Source organism: Neovison vison, chromosome 7 (genome assembly GCF_020171115.1).
Source record: "Neovison vison isolate M4711 chromosome 7, ASM_NN_V1, whole genome shotgun sequence".
NCBI classification, from domain to species: domain Eukaryota; kingdom Metazoa; phylum Chordata; class Mammalia; order Carnivora; family Mustelidae; genus Neogale; species Neogale vison.
In genome coordinates, this window is record NC_058097.1 from 55,946,734 (window position 1) to 55,973,040 (window position 26,307).

At 53.2% G+C, this 26,307-nt stretch overlaps 1 protein-coding gene across 4 annotated transcripts; it reads right to left on the minus strand.

Moving 5' to 3' along the window:
- Positions 1-10,083: 10,083 nt before the first annotated feature.
- On the minus strand, positions 10,084-26,119 carry DYRK1B (dual specificity tyrosine phosphorylation regulated kinase 1B). Of its 4 annotated transcripts, XM_044257292.1 has the most exons (12): positions 25,200-25,437; positions 23,819-23,982; positions 22,687-22,806; positions 22,387-22,575; positions 22,101-22,248; positions 20,563-20,849; positions 19,663-19,809; positions 19,435-19,575; positions 19,100-19,135; positions 18,820-19,015; positions 18,328-18,434; positions 10,084-18,232 (listed from the first exon to the last, which is right to left on the minus strand). In XM_044257292.1, the coding sequence occupies exons 1-12, from the start codon at positions 25,276-25,278 to the stop codon at positions 17,861-17,863; spliced, it is 1,986 nt and encodes a 661-aa protein (XP_044113227.1). In that variant the 5' UTR covers positions 25,279-25,437; the 3' UTR covers positions 10,084-17,860. The 4 variants fall into 4 exon arrangements, with proteins under 4 accessions (XP_044113227.1, XP_044113229.1, XP_044113226.1 ...); XM_044257294.1 differs by lacking the exon at positions 25,200-25,437 and adding an exon at positions 25,982-26,119 and having other exon boundaries at positions 18,820-19,135; XM_044257291.1 differs by having other exon boundaries at positions 18,820-19,135; positions 25,200-25,438.
- Between the last annotated feature and the right edge of the window lie 188 nt (positions 26,120-26,307).

The window sequence follows — 26,307 nt, forward strand, 5'->3', positions numbered from 1 at the left end:
ATTCTCAAGCCACGTCACCAAAGGAGCCTCCCTTTCTTCCTCTCTCAGCTCACCCTGGCTCTCACTGGGCCAGGCGAGGGCCACTGGCCCATTTCTGAAACAGTCACTGTGGGCAGGGAGATAGAAGGTTCTCTCATGAGCCAGGCCTGGGTTATGGGCTCACCCCTAGAGAGCCAGCAGGGAGACTCAGCTGTATCCTGTGTGTGTGTGTGTGTGTGTGTGTGTGTGACGGGGGATGGGTGGATTCAGGGTAGCCAGAAAAGGGAATAGAGGGACAGGCTAATGTAACCAAGGTCTACTAAGCCAAAGGCAAAATGTGTATTTATTCCTTAAAATTCTCTTAAGATGGGCCCAAGCACAGAGACCACCGTAAAAGAGAAAGCCCAGAAGCTGATATATTTTATCATTTCTTTTATATAAAGAATCAGGCAAAAAGAACCTACGGTGTTAGAAATCAGCAGGGCGGTTACCCATGGGGATCCGGTATTTACTGCCGCATAACAAACCTCCCTATACTTAGTGACATCAAATAAGGATCACTGATCACTATTATCACTCACGTTTCTGGAATTTGGCTGAGCTCAGCCAGGTGGTTTTCGCTTGGGGTCCCCTCATGGGGTGATCGTCAGATGGTGGCCGGAGCTGGGGTCATCTTGAAGGCTCCCTCCTTCATGGGTTTGGCAGCTGTGTGGGCTACAGGCCTGAATGCTCCCACAGGAGCCTCTGGTCTGCTCTTCCTCACATACCAGCTGGGTTCCGAAGGGAAGCACTGTGAGAAACAACCAGGCGGAAACAGTGGTTTTTTTTTTTTTTTTTATGATGTGGCCTCCGATGTCACATAGTGTCACTTCGGCTGTACTCCCTTGGTCGTCTTGGTCATAAACGTCTGCCCAGGACCAAGAGGAGTGGTCATACACGCCATCTCTTGATATTGTAAGCAGAGCACGTGGAGCATATGGTTATAAATATTTTTAGAAACTATAATATGTGGGTGCCTGGGTGGCTCAGTCAGTTAAGCGTCTGCCTTCGACCCAGGTCATGATCCCAGGGTCCTGGGACTGAGCCCCGCATCTGGCTTCCTGCTCAGCAGGGAGTCTGATTCCTCCCTCTGCCTCTCCTCCTGCTCGTGCTCACATGCATGCTCTCTCTCTCACAAAATAAATAAATACAAATCTTATAAAATAAACTATGATATGCCACAGGAAGGGAAGGCTAGGAGGGGGCATGAAGGGGGGCTGCTGGGGGCCTAGGTATGCTGCTTCTTAATCTACATACTATTTACAACAAGCTGCCTATTTTTCCCCTGCACTTGCCATGACGTTTCCAGAGTCTCTGTGCCCATGCACTTCCAGACTTTTCTCATCCTTCCTGTCTTAGCTTTACTGTCCTCTTCTCCAGAAAACCACCACCAACATTCCACACCGCCTCCCCATCCTTAGTCTTCTCAACACCACTGGGCCTAGCGAGGCCGTGATTAGAGTACACACCACCTTACCTTCGGCAATCCTGTCCACCTCTTTCCCCCAACTCTAGACTGAAGTCCTCTAAACTGACCACACACCCCATGAAAGTCTCCCATATGCATCCCCGCTACACGTGTGTAACTAACAAGTTGGACTGTACTCGTAGGTACAATACAGAACAGGCATTCAGAGCTGCTTAAAGGGTGAAGATGAAAGCGGTTCTGAGTGGGCTTTCTGGGTTTGTCTTAAAAGTCCCTAGAGAACCAGAACCCTTTTCAAAGACCCGTACTGTGACCGTGAGTGTCACAAGGGCCGGTGATGCTCCTTTTTGCTCACCTCGGTATCCCCAGCCATGGAGCTGGATGTGGGAACTCATTCATCTACCCCACACTGAACTCAGGAGCTGTGTGCTTTATGGCTTATGTTATTATACTCGAGTGAAAACAAATGTACTTAACAACAGAGAGGTAAAATTTTCAAAGCTGAAGGACATCAGAGAAAGTCATATAGAGTGAAACCTTGACCCACCTCTGGCCCTCCCCACAGGTCTTGATGCCAGAGGAAGCTTCTGGCCCGGAGCCCCAGAGGTAGTGGCACCACGGGGGAGGGGCATGGAGCAAGAAAAGATGGGACCTGATGCTAGGCCATTCTTGGTGATGAGTCATACGTTGACTGTAAAATGCCAATGTAAGCAGACACCTGGAGTGGCTTCTCCCCTCAGGAGATGATTGAGTGCTCTCTCCTTGAAACCAGGCTGTGCTTACTGATTTAACCACAGAATACAAAGAAGTGGCCTTCTGAGGCTAGATCGTAAGAAGCCTTCCAGCTTCGAATTGGGTCTTTGGGAAAGCTTACTCTTGGAACCCAGCCACCATTCCGAGGAGCCCAAGATACAATGGAGAGCCACGGATGGGCACTCCAGCCACGGCCCACAGCCACGGTCAGTGTCAACGGCCAGCCACGTGAGTGAGCCATCGTGACATCCCGTGCCTTGGGGTGACTGCAGACCCAGCTGATATCCAACTGCAATGGTATGAGTGTCCTTAAGCAAGAAGTGCCCAGCAGAACCCAGTCAACCCATAGAACCACGAGACATAATAAGTTATTGTTTTAAGCCCCACTAAGATTTGGGTGGTTTGTTTGTAAGCAGCAGACAACTGGAAGTACTGGCATGCCCCCGGTGGTTCCTGTGATGTGAACGTAGAAAACTTTTCTCTAGTCTTCAATATATGACTGCAGTATTGGAATTACTTGGAGGTGACAGGTGGGTACAGCAGTGTGTCTGCAGCCAGGAGCCATCCAACAGATGGCAAGACAAAGCAAGACAATCTGCAGGCTCTTCCAGGCTCACTCGGTTAAATGGAGGCCCCAAAACCAACCTCACAGGGGTGTTGTGAAGACTCAAAGAAATCGTGCAGATAGAGCCCTCGACACAGGGCGTGACACATAGCGGGGGGACCCCCTAAAATGTCAGCAGTTACTCACTCACCATGCGGGTCGCCTGTTATGATGCATCTGATGGCATGGAAGAGGACCCACAAATCAACAGGGCTTGCTTGAATCAGAAGGAAACACGTTACTTCACAGAGCATGAAATCCAGAGCTTGTCTGTCCCAGGGTTGTTAAATTCCAACATTTAAGAAAAATTCAATGAAATTATGCTTCAATAAAAATATTACCTAAAGATATACCATTTCTTTTTTTTTTTTAAAGATTTTATTTATTTATTTGACAGAGAGAAATCACAAGTAGATGGAGAGGCAGGCAGAGAGAGAGAGGGAAGCAGGCTCCCTGCTGAGCAGAAAGCCCGATGCGGGACTCGATTCCAGGACCCTGAGATCACGACCTGAGCCGAAGGCAGCGTCTTAACCCACTGAGCCACCCAGGCGCCCCAAGATATACCATTTCTTGAATGCCAACAAATTGCCAGGTAATTGCCCATCTCTTCTTTTTTTTTTCCCCCTTAAGATTTTATTTATTTATTTGAGAGGGAGAGAGAGAGAAAGAGAATGAGAGGAGAGAGGTCAGCAAGAGAAGCAGACTCCCTGCTGAGCAGGGAGCCTGATGTGGGACTTGATCCCAGGACTCCAGGATCATGACCTGAGCTGAAGGCAGACGTTTAGCCAACTGAGCCACCCAGGCATCCTGCCCATTTCTTCTTAATTCAACTTTATGGAGGCATAATTTACATGCCATAAAACATACCCATTTACCATGCATAATTCAATTAATCCCAAAAGGTTCTCTCTTGCCCCTTGCTGTTAAGAGTTTTTTTGTCCCATATTTTTGTAAGTCTAAACGATGTCTCCTTGTGTCTGGATTTGAACTCTATAAAAATGTCATCCTAGGGCGCCTGGGTGGCTCAGTCAGTCGAGCATCTGCCTTCCGCTTGGGTCATGATCTCAGGGTCCTGGCCAGGACCGAGTCCCGTGTTGGGCTCCTTGCTTAGCATGGAATCTATTTCTCTCTCTCAAATAAATAAATCTATTTTTTAAAAATGTCATTCTATATGGAGTTTTCTGAGTTTTGTTCTATTAACATTATTTTTTCTGTGCAATTTTGGGCCCTTCCTTTTCACTGTTGTGTTAACACTCTTCTGTGTGAATGTACCACGATCTACCCATTCTCCTTCCAGTGGACGTCAGGTTTGTTTCCCATCTTCTGCCCTTGAACAGCATCATACAAACGTTACTGGACACCTCGGCTAGTGCATGTGCTCAGATCTCTTCTGGGGAAGTGCCTAGGGCTGGAGATGCTGAGTGTGAGGGACTCCAATCCTCACCCTGGCTGAATTTTCAAAGTAATACCAAACTATTCTCCAGACAGCCACAGTGACTTGCTCTCCCACCCAAAGTTCATGAGATGCCCTGCTAATCTCCGTCCCCACGGGCAGTTATCCTAAGTTCTGTCAATTTGAAAACATAAAGTAGACCCTCAGTGTGGCCCTCTCTCTTTTCCCCTCTGGATGCTTATAGAATTATGGGCAGATGGGTGGGATCATGAGAGAGGAAGGGAGTGTAGTGACTGTAATTCTGTGATGGGTAGGGACACGGGCAGGGTGTGGAAGAAAGAGGAGGGATGTGATGGAGGCGAGGGAGGGTGTGGGGACCATGGCCATGCTAACAGAGGGAGGCCCAAGCAGGTTGGGAGTAGATGATGATGACCTCAGTATGGCCTTCCCTGGTCTTCCCCTGCTTACTGATGAGACAGAGCGGCTCTCCACACCAAATTCATTACAAAACTATTGAAGCAATGGTAGAGGGATGGAGAAGGGAGAAGACCAATAGACTATTTCTTAATGACTACTTTTTATTTTATTATTTTTTTAAGGATTTTATTTATTTATTTGACAGATGGAGATCACAAGTAGGCAGAGAGAGAGAGGAGGGGAAGCAGGCTCCCTGCTGAGCAGAGAGCCCGGCTTGGGGCTTGATCCCAGGACCCTGGGATCATGACCCAAGCTGAATACAGAGGCTTTAACCCACTGAGCCACCCAGGCACCCCATGACTACTTTTTTTTTTTTTTTAAGATTTTATTTATTTGACAGAGAGAGAGAGAGAGAGAGAGAGAGAGATCACAAGTAGGCAGAGAGGCAGGCAGAGAGAGAGGGGGAAGCAGGCTCCCTGCTGAGCAGAGAGCCTGATACGGGGCTCGATCCCAGGACCCTAAGATCATGACCTGAGCCAAAGGCAGAGGCTCAACCCACTGAGTCACCCAGGCGCTCCATCCCATGACTACTTTTTAAAAGCATGTTTCTTTTCCTTTTTTTTTTTTTAAAGATTTTATTTATTTATTTGACAGAGAGAAATCACAAGTAGACGGAGAGGCAGGCAGAGAGAGAGGGGGAAGCAGGCTCCCGGCTGAGCAGAGAGCCCGATACGGGGCTCGATCCCAGGACCCTAAAATCATGACCTGAGCCAAAGGCAGAGGCTCAACCCACTAAGCCACCCAGGCGCTCCATCCCATGACTACTTTTTAAAAGCATGTTTCTAAACAATGTTTGAACTATTGTTTAAAAGCAATTAAAAGAAAAGTAAATCTCAGACTGGGGAAAATCTGTATCAATCTGTGTCATACCAACAACAGTGGGTATGCATTAACCGAGAGAGTCCCCATTCAGACCTGGGCCATCAGCAGAGGACACACGTGGAGAGAGGAGGCCCCAGTAGCTCAGGGGCAGAGGTAGAATAATTCTGCCAAGAGATCGGGGAGGCCCACGATGGGGCTACTGCACGCCCAGCGGAGGCAATGCTGTGCTGGTGCTGGGACCATAAAAATACCACTACAGCTGGCTCCAGACTCATAAGATGTGCAGAGCCCACATCTGACTTGTCATTTCTTCATTCAGTTCACAAAATAGTAATTCAGTGCCAGGTTCTGGCGATAAGGTGGTGGCCAGAACAGACTTTGTCCCCATCCTCATTATAAATCTGTCTAGAGAGGGAGACAGACAGGAGATGCTGACATCACAGATGGTCAGGACCGAGATAGGGGAAATCCAGACTTGTAGAAGCCTGGAAGCGGCACCGGACCACCCTGGCAGACGGGGTGTCAAGGAAGGCTTCCTGGAGGAGACATCTTAATTCAGACCTGAAAGATGTAGGAATTAGTTGTGAGGAGGCGGCTGGGAGAAAGGGGGAGAAGATGCTCCAAATAAGGAAAAAGCATGTACAAATGCTAGGGGTGGCAGGGAGTCTGGAGTGTTCTAGATCAGCTCCATCCAAGAGAAACATAACGAGAACCCCAGACGTGATTCACCACGTATTAAAAATTTTCTAGTAGTCACATTAAAAAAAAAAAAACTCAGTTGAAGTTAATTTTAATAATATATTTTATTTAACCTGATATATCCAAAATATTACTGTACTAACATGTGAATGATATAAAAATTATTAATGAGATATTTTACATTCTCTTTTTTGTACTAAGTCTTTGAAATCTGGTGGGTATCTTACACTTCCAGTCTCTCTCAATTCACACTAGCCACATTTCAGGTGCTGGAGCGCCACATGAGTGGCAAGACCATCGCTACTCAAAGCGCGGGCATCACTTGGGAGCTTGCTAGAGCTACAGAATCTCAGGCCCTTCCCTGCCCCAGTGACTCAAGAGTCTGCATTTTAACAAGATCCCAGGGGACTTACAGGTGCATGGGTTTGAGGAAAAATGGGTCCGGCTCTGTCCCAAACACTTCTGTGGTTTCTTACCGCCCCCATGAAAACTGCCCAGCTACCAACCTCGGCAATTGCTCATTCATTCGTTCATTCCTCACCACTACTGAGCACCGACCAAGTCCCAGGCCCTGCGCTGGGTGATGCTGGGGTCATGGCATGGATCAAGACAGATGTGGTTCCTGCCCTCACGGAGCCCCCCTGGCCATTAACCGAGAAGTACCCAAGCCCCTGCTTCATTTGGACTACAGGAAGGGTGGTATGGTTCAAGTGAAGTTACAGAGTGCAAGTTCAGGAGGCCTGACCTGGTTGGAGTGAAGGAGGCGTCCAGAAAATAACCCAAATAAGGGAAGAGGCCACTATCATGGCAAAACGCCAGGAGCAGATTAAATGTCCCACTGCAGAGGGCGGGCTGGCAAAGCCACCCCAGCCTTTCCACAGTCACTAAGAGGGATCGGATCGTTTTCAGGTTTCAGAGCAACGAGGAGAAAGGCCTGGGGGATAGGGTTACGAGAGAGTCGAGCCAGGGACAGAGCCTAGTGATAGTATCACCCCGCGCACAGATCCATCTGCATTACAGAGAATCAGGAAGGTCGTCCATTGGCCAGTAGGGGGAGGCCTTGGGGCTGGGGACTGCAGGAGATCTTTTCTCTAAAACATACCTGGATTTGATGTAAAGTAATTGAGCAGGGGAGCAAATGTAGAGGATGTGGGCAGAGCCAGAGTGGCCTCAAGGGCTGAAGCCGGGAGATGGGGACATCAGCATTCATTAGACTTTGCTTTCTGCATCTTTGTTTGTTTCAAATGATCCCTAAAAGCAAAAGAACTTATGCATTGTTCTTTCCAGATAACTGGGGCTGCTGAAAAAGATTTTAGCAGATGGAGAAGAAAGTAATTTAAGCCCTTCCTTGGAAAAGAAGAAAGTGCCTTATCAGAAGTTGTGGGCGCCTCCTTTAAGAGCGGCATCCAGGAGAAGGTGGCTGAAGGCAGACAGTGCGCGTGCGGCCAGACTCTGGGGTTCAAATCCTGGTGCCACCACCTACGAGCTAGGGAACCCGAAGCAACTGATGTAAACTCTGAGTGCCCCACTGACACCCGGGTCGGGGGTGACAGCAGCAGCTGCCTAAGGGCTGTGTGGGTTCGTGAGCTCATGTATGTGAAGGGCTGAAGGGGGCAGCCGCAGAAATGCGGGCCCTTATTAGATAAAATGTGGCCGTTGTTACTATATAGTGTATGCCTGCCAGATTCAAAGCCACGTGCATTCCGGGGTCCTTTACAGGGAGCTCACTGTCCCAGCAGTCACTGGTGCCAAGGACCCGCAAAGACGAGAATTCTCCCTGCGCTGATACACCGAGGGAGCTTCCTTCCCAAGTAGGAGACTCTGTTAGAGAGGCTGGCTGTTCCAGATGTGCGGGACACATCACTTAGATATGTTACAGAAGTCGTGTTTACAGTCACTGTGAAAATCAATAGCAGAAAATCCCCTCGGTGGATGTGAGTCGAACGAAAGCTTACAAGCACGTTTCACAAGCTCATTCTGGCCTGACGACTCCCACAGCGCCCAGAGAAACAGAGCCGTGCTGGTCCTGCTGCTGCGCGATGTTTAAAGTAAGAAAATAACTCCTCAAAGTTTTTTGTCTCTTAAAACTCAAACGCAAGGGCGTTTTTTCCCCCCTCCTTGTTAACTTTCTCTCCACAAGAACTAGTGGTGTTATGTTAGTGTTCAGTAAAAACACAGTCACTGTGAACATTTCTTTAAAGGCCCCCGCCCTCTTCCAACACTCAGAAATAACCACTGGTTTCATTTTACTCATCAGCCTTACAGATGATGATGTCTGGAATCCTTTCAAAATCATGAAAAAGTGAGTGGGGAGAAAGTGGGTGGAGTGTGGGTTGGGTGGCACCGGCTGGGCTGAAAATGGCTGGGGCTCCGGAAGGGTCTGCACGGAGACCCGGGTGACCGTGCTGGTCACGCTCAAGGAAAGAGAAATTGAGTGTGTCTGGAGCTTAGGCAGCTGGGGAGACAGGCTGGGGTGAGGGTCAGGGGCCAGATCACACCAGGCCCTCAGGATCAGTTAGAACCTTGTCCTCAGGACGCTGGAGAAACGTGGAAAGGCTTCTAGCAGGAAGACACAATCAGATTTGTGGTCCACAAAACTCCAGGTGCCAAGTGCCCAGCGTGAGAGCTAGGAGGCCAGGCAGAGCCATGGTGGAAGAGGCAGGGTTGGACGAAGGCAGGGCTCTGAAAGGGGAAAAGAGGGCAAGTAGGAGAGATCTGGGAAGTCCAGTGGATGAGCTATGGAGGCTGATGGGTCAGGCTGGGAGTGGGGGGTGCCGGGGAGGGAAGCATCAAGGATGAGGCCCAGGGCTCCTTCTGGAAACTTGGGGTATGGAGGGGCCAGCCCTGGAGGAGGAGCAGCTTTAGAATTTGGAATGCAGTGAGTGTTATGGGTCCAGGGATCACTCAGGGCTGAGGTCAGGGCGGAGGACAGGGAATGAGTGGGCATTACCAGCACAGAGACAGGAAACAGGCCATAAAAGCAGGTAAGATGACCCAGGGGGTGGAAGAAGAGAAGAGCCCCCAACATGTAAGTGGGGGCTGGTGAAATCAGAGGAACTTCTTGCAAATGAACAAGACAGAGGAGAAAAATCAGGGGACAGCAGCACCACAGAAACCTAGAGGAGAGTGCTCCTTGAGAAGGCAGGAAGGGCGAACACTGCTGATTTGTGCCAAGATGGCCAGTAAGATGAGCACTAGAAAGTGCCCCCTGAGCCAGGTTCTTGTTGGCAGAGAAAGGGGTTATAAAGAAAGCAAGGTTGGGGGGTGTGGCAGGAGCGAACCCCCGGTTCAGGGTCAGAGCTGGCAGGGTGAACCCATCAGCACAGACACAGACACCTAGCTATACACACACAGTCGGAAATGCAGAGGTATGTGTCCACGCCGATTTGTATAGACATCTTTCCGAGCTCCGTCAGCTGGGAGGGCCTCGAGGCAGGGACGGCCCAGCGATGAGCACCTACAGCGTGTGGACCTTGGTTTCCGCTACCATTCTCCAGTAAAACTGACCAGGGCCCCCCGGGCAGATAGCTGACTTGAGGGCTGGGGCGTCTTACGGTGCCAGAAAGTAAGGAGGTGTTCGAGGGGGGAAAAAAAGGAGTCGAGAACACAGGAGCCAACCTGACAGGGCCTCTGTGGCCAAACCTGTAACAACCTGAGTGAAAAACATTAATTACAATGATAATTGGGTTATGTGGAAGGAATATAATCCCTACCTACGAGTCCATACTGATATAAATTAATGACAATACAAATAAAATGGATGGGGTGGGGAGAAGAATTCCAAATAAAAAAACGCAGAAGAACTGAGGAAAAGAGAAAAGCATCATTAGAGCACCACAGTAGGGGCACCTGACTGGCTCAGTCTTTAAGAGCATGCAACTCTTGATCTCGGGGTCGAGTTCAAGCCCCACATTGGGTGTAGAGCCAATTAAAACAAAACAAAAACCCCAAACAAACAGCACCGTAATAACCATCTCAGGCAAGGTCCACTGATGGATGCCAAAATCAGGGGGAGGAACTTTGAGGAGAGACAGGACAATTGTGCAGCCTCAAAGTATCTTCCCACATTCATTAATTATTGTGGTGGTTTTCATACATGAAGACAAAGTCTTCGACATTTTCTCCCCCAGGAACCGAAATGGAATTTTCCTCCCTTCGAGTGTGGGCTGGATTCTGCGACTTGCTACTGACACACACAGCGAGGAAAGGGCAGAGCCCTGGGGGATGCCTCCTTCAAGAAACGAGCCTCCCCTGCCTGAGCGGGACTCTTCCTCGGGCCTGTGATCCCAGTCTAACTGGGAGAACCGATGGGACACAAACCCAGACTGAGGGACACACTACAAAATACCTGACCAGTACTCCTCAAATCTGCCAAGGTCATGAAAGACAAGGAAAGACTGAGAAACTGTCACAGACTGGAAGAGACCAAGGAGACATGACGGACAAACTCAACGGGGTATCCTGGATTGGATCCTGGAACAGAAAAAGAACGTTAGTGGGAAAACGGGTGGGATATGAATAAAGTCCGGAGTTCTGTTAATATAGCACTAACCAACATTCATCTCTTAGTTTTGACGAAGGTACGTTTGCGGTCCTGTAAGGAGTTAGTTAGCATGAGGGGGAGGTGGGCACATGGGAAGTCTCTCTCTGTACTATCTCTGCAATTCTTCTGTAAATCCAAAGTTACTAAATAAAAACAATTTTAAAGTCTATGTTCTGCTGACTTGGCGCGAAGTTGCCACAGCGGAGTCCCTAGCTGCCTTCATCAGGCTTGTCATATCTTGCCTCATTTGTCTCTGCTTGGCGAAGTCCCTCCTGGTACCTCGGATTGGGTCACGTGCTTCTTCGGGCTCCCGCCACCCCCAGCCTCCCGAGGCTGCTGTGGTATGATGAGTGCCTTCCTGACTACTCTGGGAACGCTGGCAGTGCCAGAAGCTGCACTGGGCCCCCATCATTTCTCTCAACCCGACCCTGTCCCTTCTGAGCCCAGAGCCTGCCAGATCCCCCCTTCCTGGTCTCCCCTGCCCCATTCACCCAATGCAGGACACATCTCAGGCTACACAGATGGTCTGTCCCCCCAACCTACCAAATGGGCCAAATCATTCCCTCTGCCCACACACCTGCCCTCCAGACGCCAACTGTCAGAAACAGTCAACTGGGAATACTGCAGGTGACCGCGCAGTCCACAGCCCCTCCCGGCACACAGACATCACTGTGGCAATGCTCCAGCTCCAGCAGGTGGACCAGCGTTGGACACCGGACCCCAATCCACTTCTTGTCTGCAGAATTTGGAATGGGGACAGAGGGACTGCAGGGACCACAGGGCCCAAGGAAAGGAAGACAGCAGAGTCCCTGCCCTATGTTCGGACTCTACCCTGCTCTCATGAGCCTCCATTCCATTTCTTTCCATCATCCCCATGACCAATCCACCACGGGCTCTGTCTTCAAAACGCCTCCAGCGCGCTGCTCACTCCTGCTCCTGCCCTGGTGCAGGCCACTGGGGTCTCTCACCCAGATTCCTGCAGCAACTCCCCGTGGACTCCTGCTCTGGCTCCCAGACCCCATCTCCACCTCCACTCTCCCTTAGTAACCTCATTCTCGATGCCACGAAGATGGCAGTGACTCCCCCACGTTTGTATCTCTAGCCCAGATCCAGCCCCCGAATGCTAGACTTGTATATCCCACGTGCTCGGCAAGGCCATGGGGACGCTGATCAGACCCACAGCCTCTCTGGGCCTTCCTCACACAGTTCTGGGCACACCCTCCTCTCTCTGCACAGGCTAAAAACCTTAGAGTTGTTGACTCCTCTTCCTCACCCCAAACCTGTATAACCCCAATCCTGCCCACTCTTCCTTCAAATAATATCTGAAATTTGACAACACCTCTGGCCAGGCCACCACCATCTCTTGGCTGGGCTAGTGCAGTAGCCTTCACAGCGGAGCCCTGCTTCCATCCTGGTGCCCACAGGGTGGCCAGAGAAATCCTATGTTAGATCACATCGTGTTTGAGCCCAAAATGCTCTGCCTGCCTGCCTACCTCGCTGCAAATCGAGTTCAAGTCTGCCCATCAAGCCTGCATGCCCTGGGCCCTCATCCCCTTCCCTCCCACTGGTTCACTCTGGTCCTGTTCACTCCTTCCTGCTCCTCCAACACACCCCGCGTGCCTTGAAGCCTCTTGTTTTCCCTGGAATCTCCTTAGCAAACATATGCACAGCTGGCTTCCTCCCTTTTGGGGAGGTCTCTCCTGCATTAACATTTCATCACAGAGCTTGTCACTCTCTACCCCTCCTCTCCTCCACCCCTCCCACACCACCAACCTTCCAAGCTCTTATCATCAACACTGATTTCCTTAGCATCCACCTGCCCCATGAGATCAGAAGTTCCACCAAGGACAGGGCTTTCCAAGACCTTGTTTACTATTCTAATACTGGCCTCTAAAACAGTGTTTGGATGCAAGTAAGTGCATCAACATCTGATGAGTCAACAAACAGATAAATGAACACCCAGAATCAGTTAGGATGTTGGTTCCACGCAATAGAAAACCCAATGTAACTTGGCATAAATGAGACTGTCCAAAAGTCTCATGGGAAAGTCCAAAAGTCATTCACTCTGCTCACGCTGGGTGAGGCCTGACCCAGCACTTTGGCTGCATCACCAAGGACCTGCCGGTCTCTCCACCAGAACCCCCAAGACAGGCCACTGTCCATGAGAACCCTGGCTGTGTGCTGCCCAGGAATTAGCGTCGTGTTAGGCACATGCTCTGGCAGACCCTGAGACGAATATTATTAGAATCCCCATCCTGTGACAATGACACGGAGCCTTGGAAGCACTAAGAAGCAGGTTAGGGCTACTCGTATTCATCTCACTGCCCCTTTTTTACCGATTACGGGCATTTCAAGCTGAGGCATAAACGCAGTCGCACACTCAGTATTTACTCTGAGCCGGGTAGCTTGTTAGAACCCTGTTAGCTTCTCTGTGCTCTCGCTTTCTCCTCTGTGTGACAGGAATAACCAAAGTCCCACACAGGGCGACCGTGGGGCTGAGATGAGTGAATCCGTAAAATGTACAGTGAAAGGATCTCAGAAAGCTTGTTTCAGGGAGCTCTGGCTGAGTAACAAATCATCCCAAATCATAGCGGCTTAAAATAGCAACAACCATGTATTCGCTTGTGATTCTGTACCTTGAGCAAAGCGGAGAGGGCAAGGCGAAGCTCTATTCTACAGGGCGTCAGCTGGGAGCTGGGTGAAAATATCCGAGATGGCATCACTCGTGTCTGGCCCGTCAGCCAACACAGCGGAGCCGCTAGGGGCTGGCTGGACCTCTCTCTATCCATGTCTGTCTCCATGTCTCCCTCCAGCGGAGTAGCTGGACTTCTCTGTACAGCAGCCCAGGGCCCCAAGAGAGGGAAAGCAGAAGCTGCTGGCCTCTTAAGGACCTACCCAGCACAACATCACTTCCATGGCATTCTACTGGTCAAAACAAATTACAGGCCAGTTTACATGAAAGACGAGGAAGACGCTCCACCTCCTGATGGGAGAAATAGCAAAGAATGTGTGGCCTTCTGCAGTGGCAGCCTTTTAAATCGCAGGACAGCCGCCTTGTCACTGGTCTCACTTCTTCAATACTCAACTCCTTATTGTCAGTTCACCCGCACGACAGCCAGAGGGATCGCGGATATACAAGACTGACTGCATCTCCTCTCACGCCTTAAAACCCTTCAGTGACTTCCCACTATACATGGGGTAAGGACCCAAATTCCTTACGGGGGCTACATGACCTGGCCTCTTGCTCCCCCTCAGCCTCTAGGTTCCAATCAATACACACGCACGTGCACCCACCCACACACACACTCTCTCTCTCTCACCTCTTTATTTTTTAAAAGACTTTATTTATGAGAACGGGGTGGAAGAGCAGAGGGGGAGGAACAAGCAGACCCAATGCTGTGCACAGAGTACAATGTGGGTGGGGCTTGATCTCAGGACCCTGAGACCATGACCTAAGCCAAAACCAAGAGTTGGACACTTAACTGCGCCACCCAGGCATCCTCACACTTTTACCCCTAAATGGAGCACCTTAGTGCCTACACCTTCATCACTTGAACCCCACTTCCTAGGGTCCAGATTAGATTTCTGGCCAAGTGCTCCTATGGCACTAACTTTCTTTGTAATTTCCTATCTGTGGGATTAGCTGAGGATATGAACCCCCACCCCTGAGACTGAACTCTCCTGGGACAGGGAAACTGTTTTGTTCTCTGCTGTGTTCCCGATGCTGAGCATGGAGCAAGGCAAGACGAAATACTTGTCAAATGTCTAAGACATCAGAAAACTTTAAGGCAGTCCTCTAAAGTCCTGTGGAAAAGGGATGGACAGAGTCCCTAGCACATTGGATTAGGATCTGTGTCTTGAAAGCACCCACTGAACCATCCTTTCAGTAAACAGTTACTGAGCCCAGACTATGTGCCAGGAGCACTTTTAGATGCTAAAGATAAAGCAGGAAGTAGACAAAAGCCCCTGTCCTCATGAAGCTTATGGTCTGCTGTGGGTACAGAGAACAGAGAAACAATGATCACGATAAATAACTTATACAGTGAGTTAAATAGTGATGTGATTAATCCTAAGGAAGAGTTAAAGAGAAGTTAATATACAAATGTCAGTTATAGTGCTCGCTTGGGCAGCACATATACAAATGTCAGTTATATAATTCTAGAACGGTGGCCAGGGAAGTTCTCAGAGAGAAGATGATATCTGAGTAAAGACCTAAAAGGAGATGAACATGAGTCTCTACTAGTGTTCCAGGTAAAGGGAATAAGTGCAAAGGCCCTGAGGCGAGAGTGGCTGGAGCAGAGTGAGCAGGGTAAAAGGAACAGGTAGAGAGGTAACAGGGTTGGATCATGCAGGGCCTTGCAAAGGCCATGGAAAGAACACTGGCAATTCCTGTGTGAGACAGAGCCACAAGAGGGTACTGGACAGGAGAGAAATGCACCCTGATATAGGTATTCAGTGTCCCGCTGGCTGCATATGAGAAACAGACTGTGGGGAGCGCGAAAACCACTGAGGAGGCTGTTGTGATGGTGCAGGCAGGCCATAAGAGTGGACAGGACCAGGGTGACAAGAGTGGAGGTGGGAAGAAATGGTCAGGTTCTGAGTATACTTTGCTGATGGACCAGACATTAGTATAAGACAATGGAGGCAGCACTTACTGTGGGACAACAGGTTTTGCGGAAAAGACCAGAGTTCGGTTTGGTCAAGACAGGTCTCCAGAGAACTACAGATATCTTGAGAGAAGAGATATCATGTGGGCAGTCAGTCTGCAGGTCAGGGAGACGTTCTGGGCTTGAAACTGAAATGTGGGACATACATTTCCATGCTTATCCTAAATTCCTTAAGGGACCTACATGATCTGGACCCTGCTGATGTCTCAAAGTTCATCCCGCATCTTGCTAAGTTAATGGTTCTCTCTCTTTCTCTCCCTCCTTCTGTCTGTCTCTCTCTCTCTCTCACACACACACACAATCCTGGGCCTTCCATTTGCTAGCTATGTGATCGTGGGTAATTTACTTAACTTTATCTGCCCTCAGTATCTTTGTTTACAAAAGGGAGATCATAATAGCATCTGCCTCCTGTGCTCATTCAAAAAAAAATTTTTTTTTAAATTAAGCATCTACCATACGCCAGGCTCTCTTCGACCTGCTGGAGATAACTTTTTCCCTGCCTCTCTCTACCTCCCCTTTCCACACAGCCTGTAAGCCATATATCCTGTCAGCTCAGCCTTCTAGACATCTCTCCTACACATACCCTTTCTTCTGTCCCAACCAAGACTCCTGCCCTGGTTCATTCCCAACACCTTCTGCCCAGGATGTTGCCACAACCACCACCCTGGGCTCCCAGACCCCAGTCTCTTTTCCATCAATCTATTCCTCGATGGCAGTAAATGGGCCATGCCCCTTCCCTTCTACAAATCCTCCCGTGGCTCCTCAATGCCCTCAGGACAAAGCCTAAGCTCCCTAAATGGCCAACAAAATCTTCCGCGATCGAATTCACACAGAACTTCCCATTAGATCTCCTACACTACATCTCCCGCAGTTCACATTCACACAACAGGCTGCTTCTCATCGCTGCCTGTGCGCAAACCACCGCACCACGGCCACCGCAAACATCCTGTCTCCAGGTCTCAGCGCCGACAGCTCCTGCTCCTCCCAGAATGCTCCCCGACCGGTGCCTCGCCTGGGTTCCCTCTGCCCCCTTTCCCGAACATCTGCTCTCCCCGCCTGGCTCTCCTACCAACCGGGGCTTCCTGCGAGCTGAGGCGGACACCGCGGCTAGTGATGCTCCGCGCGTTAGGGCCGCTTTGGGCCTCAGCGCCTACCTCTTGCTCTGTGACCACAGACACCTAACCTGCACGGTCTCGCGGAGCAGCACCTTCGCCCACCGGCCGCACGCCTGAAAGAACTCAACACTCGCGCACAGCCTTGCCGACGCTACCCAATCACGGCCTTCTTCTCCTCCATAGCTCGCCTCTAAGCATCCGGGCACACCCATCCCTCTCTGAATGCCTATTGGCCCCCCGGGAGCCCGTCCCTAACTCGTGAGCGAAAAGAATCCTGGTCTTTGTAGTCCTCTGACGAAAAACGGCAAAAGGGACTGCTACGTAGAACTCCATTTCCCAGGAAGCACCGCGCCCCAGTGGCGGGAGATGGTAGGTACCTTCGAATCAGGAGGCTCTTGTTTGGCCAGTTGGGAGACAAAAGTTTCCAGATTGCTATGGAAAGAGACCCACTTACCTGGAACCCCGGTAATATCTTTCTGCCCGAGAATCTCAAAATGCTTTTCTCCGTCATGGCTCCACAGGGTGAGACCAGACGTTGGGGGTAAAGTCTGTACCCACTGCCTGCCTGCCATCCCCCAGATGGCACCAGTAAGGCCTGCTACATGCATTCAGCACCTGCTAGATGCCTGCCTGGCATAAAGAGCCACGCCCCTGCAGACTCTGTGGAAGCCCTGGCTTATTAGGGCAGATCCTGATATTTTCCAGAGACAGGCCAGAACTGGGCCTTTACTCTTTCAGGGTCTCTGTTTACCATGGAAAAGACAAACGTGGGCTAGGATCCTATCCAGGATCTCTGTCTAGGATTCCGTAGCCCCAGACCTTCTGCAGCCCCATGTCTGCGCCAACAGCCATAACTTCCCCAGGGACGCATCCCACATGACAAAGCTCTTCTGGTACCCCCTCCCCAAACACCATTCCCCACCATGCCTCTGAGGGCCAGGTGAGGGAGCCGAGGCCCTGCAAACGCTCAGGCAGGCATGTGAGAAAGCTCTTTACTGGGGGGTACAGCAAGGAGGAGCAAGGCCATCTCCCCCTACCTGCCCCCACCCCCTCCTAGGGCCCGAGGGTGAAGGGGGTCTCCCCCCGACACTGGACCACCACTGTCTTTGGTACAATAAATAGAAAACAAGGGGGGGGAGAGGGGGCTAAGGGTCCAGTCCTTATGGGGAGGGTGCGCCTAGACCCCTCTCCTTGACCCCCTGCCCCAGGCCCCAATCAGTGCAGGCCTCACCCACCCCAGCTGGGTAGCAGCAATTCCAGTCAAGGGGAGAGATGAGGATGGGAGCCCAGGGCCCCCAGATGGGGGGTATGGCTTCAGGAGGGGCCCCAGGGAGGGGGCTGGGTCATGAGCTGGCTGCCGTGCTCTGGGGTACACCACGGAGGCCCAAGCGAGGCCCCAGAGTGGCAGGGTTATCAGGGGGTGGGAGGGGTGGACGACCTCCTGTCATCCGAGTCCGGAGGGCTGAGGCAGCCGGGTGCTGGGGGGCAGGCGCTGGGTGAGGTGGGGAGCAGTCTGGAGGGCCGCCCACCAGGCTCACATCCATCAGCTCCGGGGGTGGTGGTGAGGTTGGTGACGGGGGACGGCCAAGGCATCGGGGTTGTGGGGATAACTGGGCCCCGGCCCCTGGCAGTGACGAGGCGGAGGCAGGGGCCTGATGTGTCTTGTGGGGCACATCACCCCCTGCCCAGGGGCGCAGCGGCTGGGAGGGTGGGACCTAAAGGAGCAAAGGAACAGTGGGTGATGGAGACCCAGGTCTTAAAGTCCCAGACACCCCACTACTAACTTCCAAGTCCCCAAGGCCCCCAGTACCTGGGGGCTGTTCATCTCACAGTCAGTGATGGGGGGCCCAGGGCCCCCACAATATCGGTTGCTGTATCGGTAGGTCCGGTTGTCACTGGAGGAGCCACTGGAGCCTCCTGGAAGTGCCAGGGGAGAAAATGAGGAGAAACCTTAAGTGAGGAGAGGTGGTGCTAGGATCTTTCGCTGGCTGAGTCTGGTTCGTGACCCAGGCCCAGGCCTTGGGAGCCCATCTGAAGGATGGGGCCCAATTTTCAGATTACAGTCAGAGCTCAGTTCTGGGTATCAGAGTCCCCAAAGCAGTTTTAGAGGTGTGAGCCCAAGCTCAATTTCAGAGACCAGGTCAGAGCTCTCTTTGCCCCACCCATTCTTGAGTTCAGGGTGGTGCAGCTTCATAGCTCTAGGTGAAGGCCCAGGGGGGCAAGGTCTCCCAGTTCAGGCCAAACCAGAGCTGCCCACCCTCTCTCCCTCCCCTGTTTGGCCCCACTGGCACCGGGCACCCACCAGAGCTGGAGATGGAGCTGGCGGTGCTGGAGGAGGGACAGGTGTCAAGGGGTGCGGGCGAGGTGGAGGCACTGCTGCCTGCCGGGCCCGTGTTGGTGGCCTCATCAGCCGTGCGGCGGAAGAAGCCGTGCTGCAGAGCCCCCAGTGGGCTGATACGGGCGGCGGGCTCATACTCCAGCATGCGCAGCACCAGGTCCTGGAAGCGGAGGTAGTCGGCGGGGCTGTGGCCCGGCTCCCCCGCCCGCCGGCCCCCGGGCCCGCCCGTCTGCACGCCCAGCACCTCCTGCAGCCGCCGTGTCCCGGGGCCCTGGTAATCCTGGCAGGGAGGGGGTGGGAGGGGGGGCAAGAGAGTGGCCGTCAGTGGGCAGGAGGGGCAGGGAGACACACACGGGGAAAACAGAGGCACAAGAGAGAAAGTGGAAGGAAAGAAGCTAAGAAGAGTTGTAGGGTGGGTAGGAGACATGGGTTGGGCTGGGACGAAGGAAAGGACAGACAAGGGGGAGAGGAAGGAAGGGAAAGACACAAGGGAGAGGAAGCAGGGGAAAAAGAAGCCCCAAGTGTGAGAGAGTGAGGGGCCACCAGGGTGGGAGGAGCGGCATGGGGCAGGGGCCGCACCTTCCTGAGTTCCTTTGTCCTTCGTAGGGTCCAGCCACCCCCAGGCAGCCGTTCAAAGTACTTGCGAGCCTTGGGTGCCTGGTCCAGCATGGGGGCTGGTGGGATGCCCAGCACCTCCACTATCCGGTTCATCTGGTCCACCTGTGAGCAGGTGGGCAGTCAGGGTTAGCAGGCCAGCCCAGCAGGGCCTCTGCCCCCTCCAGCACACCCTCCTCCCTGGGAGCACACCTCATTGGAGCCACTGAAGAGGGGCTCTCCGGTGTGCATCTCCACCAGGATGCAGCCCAGGGACCACATGTCAATGGCCAGGTCGTAGGGTGTACCCAGGAGCACCTCAGGCGACCGGTAGAAGCGGCTCTGGATGTACTGATAGATCTGGGGGTGAAGCAGGGAAGAGGGCCAGTCAGAGGTCCCAGCCTCCTCCAGTGGTGCTGCTGACATACCCAAGACTAAGATAAGCTTCTTTCCATGAAAATGGAGGATGGGGGTTCCAAACTTGAGGTTATCAGCACCCACCTTCCAGGAGCCACTACCATCATTTTATTCATTAGCCTCAGAAGTCTCTGGTGGCCCAGTCTGACCCAGATCTCCATCCCCAAGCCTGACCCTGGACCTCTCTTGGTTATTTAAGGTCGGCAGTGTGTGAGCCCAAGGCCCTTGCCACCCACCCAATCCAGACCCTTTCCAAGCCATCTCAAATGCCTGTTCACACGAAGCTGCAAAACTAAAGCGCCCACCCTCCACTTACTCCACAGCATTAAAAGCACAGGGTCAGCAAACTTAGCCAAGTGCCACTCCTGGCTTACCAAGCCGACTCCACCCTGCCCCCCTCAGACGGCCCAAAGCTAGCCCTATCTCCTCAGCCTTCTTTCTTTCTTTCCTACTGGGTACTATACCCTGTGGCCCTTTCCTTTACCTACCCCATTCACAGGCCTTAACGACTCTGTGCCGCCAACACCCCCTCCCAATACTACCCTTCAAGCACCTGCCACGTGGGGCAGCACCAAACAACCCCCGTCCCGCCCCTCGGACGCCAGTCACCAGCTGGCCCTGGCCCCGCCCCCGCCCGGACCACACCCACACCTGGAGCCCCGCCCCCATGTCGTCCCGCACCACCCGGTGCCGCACCCGCTGGCCAAGCTGGCAGGAGCTGCCAAAGTCCACGATCTTGATGGCGCTGCGCTTGGGGTTGCAGAGCAGGATGTTCTCGGGCTTGAGGTCGCAGTGAATGATGCTGAGCTCAGGCGTGGCCAGGAAGAGCAGCGCTGTGCAGAGCTGCTGCGCCAGCTTCCGCGTCAGGTTCAGCGAGACGCCGCGGAAATGCGTGTTGCGCAGGAGGTCGTACAGGTTGTAGGAAAGCAGCTCGAACACCAGGCACAGGTGGTTCCGGAACATGAAGTGCCGTTTCAGGTGCACTGCGGGCAAAGGGGTGGAGAGGAGCCGACGGAGGAGCTGAGGCTCAGAGAGGGCCAGAGGCGGCCCGGGGCACACAGTAATAAGAAAGGCCGGGAGCTGATCGGGGATTCTGCTTCTGCAGCTCTGGCCAAACTGTGGGGTGCCCACGGGAAGCAGCGGCTAGTCACATCAAGAGAATGATTTCCGTGATAAAGGCAAGTTCATTCTCTTCTAATCTCTTGTCAAACTTTCTTTCTTTCTTTCTTTCTTTTTTTAAAGATTTTATTTATTTATTTGACAGACAGAGATCACAAGCAGGCGGAGAGGTGGGCAGAGAGAGAGGAGGAAGCAGGCTCCCTGCTGAGCAGAGCGCCTGATGCGGGACTCGATCCCAGGACCCTGAGATCATGACCTGAGCCGAAGGCAGTGGCTTAACCCACTGAGCCACCCAGGCGCCCCTCAAACTTTCTTTCTTTCTTTTTTTTTAAGATTTTATTTGACACACAGAGTGATCACAAGTAGGCAGAGAGGCAGAGAGAGAGGGGGAAGCAGGCTCCCTACCGAGCAGAGAGCCCGATGTGGGCCTCGATCCCAGGACCCTGAGATCATGACCTGAGCTGAAGGCAGAGGCTCAACCCACTGAGCCACCCAGGTGACCCATCTTGTCAAACTTTCTGATAAACCAAAGAGAAAGTTTCCTTTTGGGGCCGATGGGTCTTTAATGCCCTTCTACATTTCCTCACTTAATTTTCTAACATTGTTTTAGTCTCAGTTCTGTTTATTTTTGTGCTGCGGACACTGGCTTTCCACTTAGGGTAAGGATGTGTATTTAAGGAAACACACTCTTTCAATGCACTTGCTTTTTCTAAGAGCAATGAGTATGGGAAAGAGGAAAAAGACTGACATAGATGTTAAGAGGACAGGTGTTGGAGCCCATTGCCTGGTGAGATTACAGCCCCCGAGTACAAACATCGTGACCTTATGCAAGTGATAGCATCTACATGCCTGTCCTCTTCTCCAAGCTGCGGGCCAAGATGCCCCTTCCCCCCAGGGCCGTGGTCAGACTGAAACCAGTTAATTCATGTAAAGTGCTTGCAACAGGCTTGCAGCGGTGAACACCCAATAAACTCCGACTGGCACCATCACGGGCATAGGACAAAAGTCATGAAGGCAGCAGGAGAATCACTGATATCAGGGAATTGCAGACCAGCCCTTGCCCTAAAGACACCAGCCCCATTCCGTACTAGGAGTACCACTGCCCCAGGCCTCACCTATGTAGTACTTCATCTCCGTGTCATGCTGGTTCATCAGCTCCAGCAGCCGCAGCTCAATCTGGGCCTGGTTCAGGAAGGCCTTTTTGTTCTTGATGATCTTGATGGCCACCAGCTCCTGGGTCTGATGATCATAGGCTTTCACCACCTGCCGGGGCAAGGCATGTCACAAATTGAGGAAATGGGGGGAAAGGGATGTGGGACAGAGCAGGGCACCACTCTTTTGTGGGTCAACATCAGTGGGTGCCCCGATCCCAGGGCCAGGGTGGGGGGGGGGCTCCCACACCTGGCCAAAGGAGCCTTTGCCGATGAGTGAGTCAATCTCGTAGCGCTCCAGCCAGCGCTCGCCGCTGCGCACAATGTAGTCGTGGTTGTCGTCATCATAACCATGATTCAGGACCTTCTTCTCCTTCTTGGTGCTCGAGTCCTGAGGTGGTGCCTGCTGGGCCCGCCGCTTCTTCTTCGCATAGTATACCTGCCCAGCCAGCCAGCCAGCCAGAAGATAAAGACATCTGAGTGACCTGTGCTGGCAGCCAGGACCCTTCAGCCCCCAGCCAGGTCCCCTGCTCCCCAGCCCACCACCCACCTCATTGATGTGCTTGTAGGTCTTGATGAGGTCCACGGAGAGTTTGCGCAGCGGAGCTGAGGTCGCGTCCCGGAAGGCCAGGGGCAGCCTCCGTGGCAAGAGCCGCACATCAGGCAATACCTGTGGGCCGGGTTGGGGGGTGGGCACTGAGGATAGACCTTTACCTTGGACCATGGGAGAACCCTCTGGGTGGCTGGGTTATCGTTACCACACACGGATTTACTTGGTTCCTGTGTGACAACCACCAAGATATAAATTCCCCAAGGGCAGAGACTGCCTTGTTCTTGCTGTATCTGCAGTGCCTAGAGCAAGGCCTGGCACATAGTGGGTGGTCATCAGAGATTTGCTGAGTGAATGAATGATCAACTGTTTACCCTTGACCTTTCATCCCACACCTTTACTCCTTTCTGAACCTCTGTGGGAGAGATCAGATAAAAATGTGGGCTGTCCTTCCCAGTCCTTCACTTGAGACCATCCATTCTGGGTGTCCCATCTTGAGGGCTGCTATCAGGCTTTACCCTCATCCCGTGGGATCGCCCCATCCCTCACCCCCAACTCTGCACGTTTCTGCCCAGCGTTTTGGGATCCAGCAGCCTGGATCTCCCGCTCCATCGAGCTTCAAGCCCTACAGTTCAGAGCCTTGATAGTGTCCACCCTGGAATATTGACTCTATACCCTTAGATGCTGCTGGCTCCAAGATCCTTTTGGCTCAAACTTCACTGCGTTTCACCCCACCAGCCTGTCTTTTACTCTGGACCTTTTTTTCCTTTGTCAGCATTCATTGAGTGTTTCCTAGGTGCCAAGCACCGTTCTCCGCATTATACATGCATTTCATTAACTTGTTTAACCTCACAGCAACCCTGTGAGGTAGGTATCATTCTTGGTTCTGCTTTACAGAACAGAAAACTAAAGAAGGGAGAACCTGAGGCATTTAACCACCATGTCAGGATTTGAACCCTGGCTCTCCAAACAGACTCGGCCAGCAACTCCTCTATTCTCTTCCACTCCAGATGGGCCCTTCCTGCCCCTGGGGAAGCTGATCTGGGCAACCAAAATATCTTTCACCCCCAAGACCCTTCTATCCCCAGCCTCCCCCTACCCCAGGCAGGTGAGGAGCCAGCTGAACGCATACCTGCGTGTGCTCCTGGGGCCCCGGGAAGCCAGAGAAGGGACCATGGCCTGGTGGAACGGCCATGGTGGGCTCAGAGGGCCGCAGGGGAGCGAGGCCTGGAGCGGGAGCCCGGCCGGGGGGCGCCTTCTCGCATCCTGCACCTCGGCTGCCACCGCCGCTGAGACCTGAGAGCAGGCGGGAGGCAGGGGAACAACATGGAACAAGGGGATGTGTGGGACAGGGCCAGGCGGGAAAGAGGTGGACATCAGAAAGAAGGCAACACAGAGGGAGAGGAGAAAAAGGACAACAGGTGGCAATGTAGAAAGGGGAGAGAGGGTGGGGTGGCGGGGGGGGCAGCGGAGCCCCTCAACAAATGATTACCAAATAAATGAAATTGTGGCACAAAGAGGGGACCATATGAACAGGGATGATTGAAAGCCAGGCAGGGATATAGGGCATGACAGGAAAGGACAGAAAGACACCAATAATTGGGGGGGGAGGAAAAGAAGGAAAAGAAGAAAAAGAAACCACAGACAGTATAGGGAGTAGGGTTCACTCTTTGGTTCCCATTTTTGCTTGTGGCCCTCCCCAGTGCCCCCTCACACAAGGTCCCTGCACTTCAAGATCTACCCTTCCCAGTAGATCCCTAAATCCAGAGAACTCTAGGATCCCCCAAACCACATGAGAGAACTCTGGGTCCCCTCCAAACCCATAGCAGAGTCCTCTGCAGGCCCCTAAAACCACATCAGGGTCCTGGGGACCACACCAAAGTTATCCTGTTATATAGGATAGTCCCTATATAAAAGAATCCTACTCCTATGACATTCTCATGCATTAGGGCACCCCCTTCCCAGGGGAACCTCCCCATAACATGCCAAGACCTCATCTCTATACCATTTTCTCCCACATCAGCCCCCCCGCCCCGCAAGGTACTTTCTCTGTGCCACATCAGGGATCTTCCCCATATTAGTCCATGGTCCCCTTCCCAATCAAGGCTCACTTTTCCTGATGGGAGCAAGGAGGAGGCGTCTCTTCACTCGCCCTTCTCTCCCCTACACTGGATCTTCCCCTACTCCCCCATCCAATATTCCTACCAGGGCCCTTTCTCCAGTTACTCTTCTCTACATCAGAGTCAATCCACAATTGTGCCCATTCCTAGAAGGCCCCCAGAACCAAATTCCCCAAATATCACATAGAGTTCTCCCCTCCCAGAGTACCTGCCACACCAAAATCCTCTCCCCACAGGCCTTCTCCCATGTCAATCCCTTTCTCCTATGCCAACCAAGCCTTGCCACTCCAGGATCCTCCTCTCTCTTGGCGCTCTCCCGCCCCTCACCCCAAACAACCTCTTCCCTGGGGCCCTCCCACAGCAGGACCGTCTCTCCCAGCACCCACCCCCTACCCGGGTCAGGGCTGGCGCGGGGCCCACGGGGGGCTGGGGCGCGGTGGGGCCCCCAGTGGGGTGGGCGAGCGGCCAGCATGGCGGCGGTGGCGGCAGAGAGGAGACGGCCGCCTGTCCCGGCCCGGCCGGCCCGGCAAGCCCCGCGGCGGGGAGGGCAAGCGGGACAGGCGGCCCGGTGGGTGACAACAGCAGCCGCCGCCGCCGGGGGCGGGGAGGAGAGGGAACGAGGGTCAGCCCGGGGCACGCGGGGGAAGGGGGAAAGCAGGTGGACGGGGGAGGGGCGGGTTAACCCTCGCCCCGCCGGCCCCGCCCCGCACAGCCACCCGCCCCTGGGGACCCAGGCGTCCCGCCCCCCACCCTGGAGGCCCGCCCCGGTCGGCCGAGCCCCGACGGGCGGGGCCGGACTGAGCTTGGCAGTCCGCACCTGCCATGGCAACAACCGTGCCATTGGTCGCTGCTGCCAAGAGCGCAACCAATCGCAGTTCAGAACGGCTGTTGCTAGGCGACGACGATGCAGCCGGAGGAGCGGAGCCCAAACAAAGGGCGGGAGCGGGGCCCCGCTACCCCCTCCCAGTCGCCCTCCCAAAACTGCTCCCTCGGGCTCGGCCCCTTCCAAGAACCCGACTATGAATAGTCAGGCACGGCCTGCACTGCACCTGCCCGCCGTCCCCTGCTCTCCTCCCTCGGCCTCGTGCTAAGTCTGGCGGCGACGCGGGCAGGGCGGGTTTGTACTGCCCCCTTCCCGCAAGCTCGTGCCGCCCCACCTGTAGCCGCGTTGTTACCTGAGGGCGCGGGCAAGGGGACTCAAGCTGCTCGGGAAGCCCGAGCTCAGACCTGCCCACTGGCTGAAGGTATCCGGCGGACACGGCGAGCGAGGGCCCCGATTACCCAGTAATGCAACCAGCAAAATGGCGACCACAACAAACCGGCCCCCCCACCCCGGGCTCCGCCCCCACCCCCCCTTCGCTTCCCCCACGTGACCAAGGGTAACACTCCGCGCCTGCGCGCAGCGGAGCTTACCGGCAGACATGCACAGTATGCTATCAACCCCGCCCAGGCGTCAGAATCCGGGTTACGACTGCGCAAAAGGCAGCCAAGAAAGGAGCAT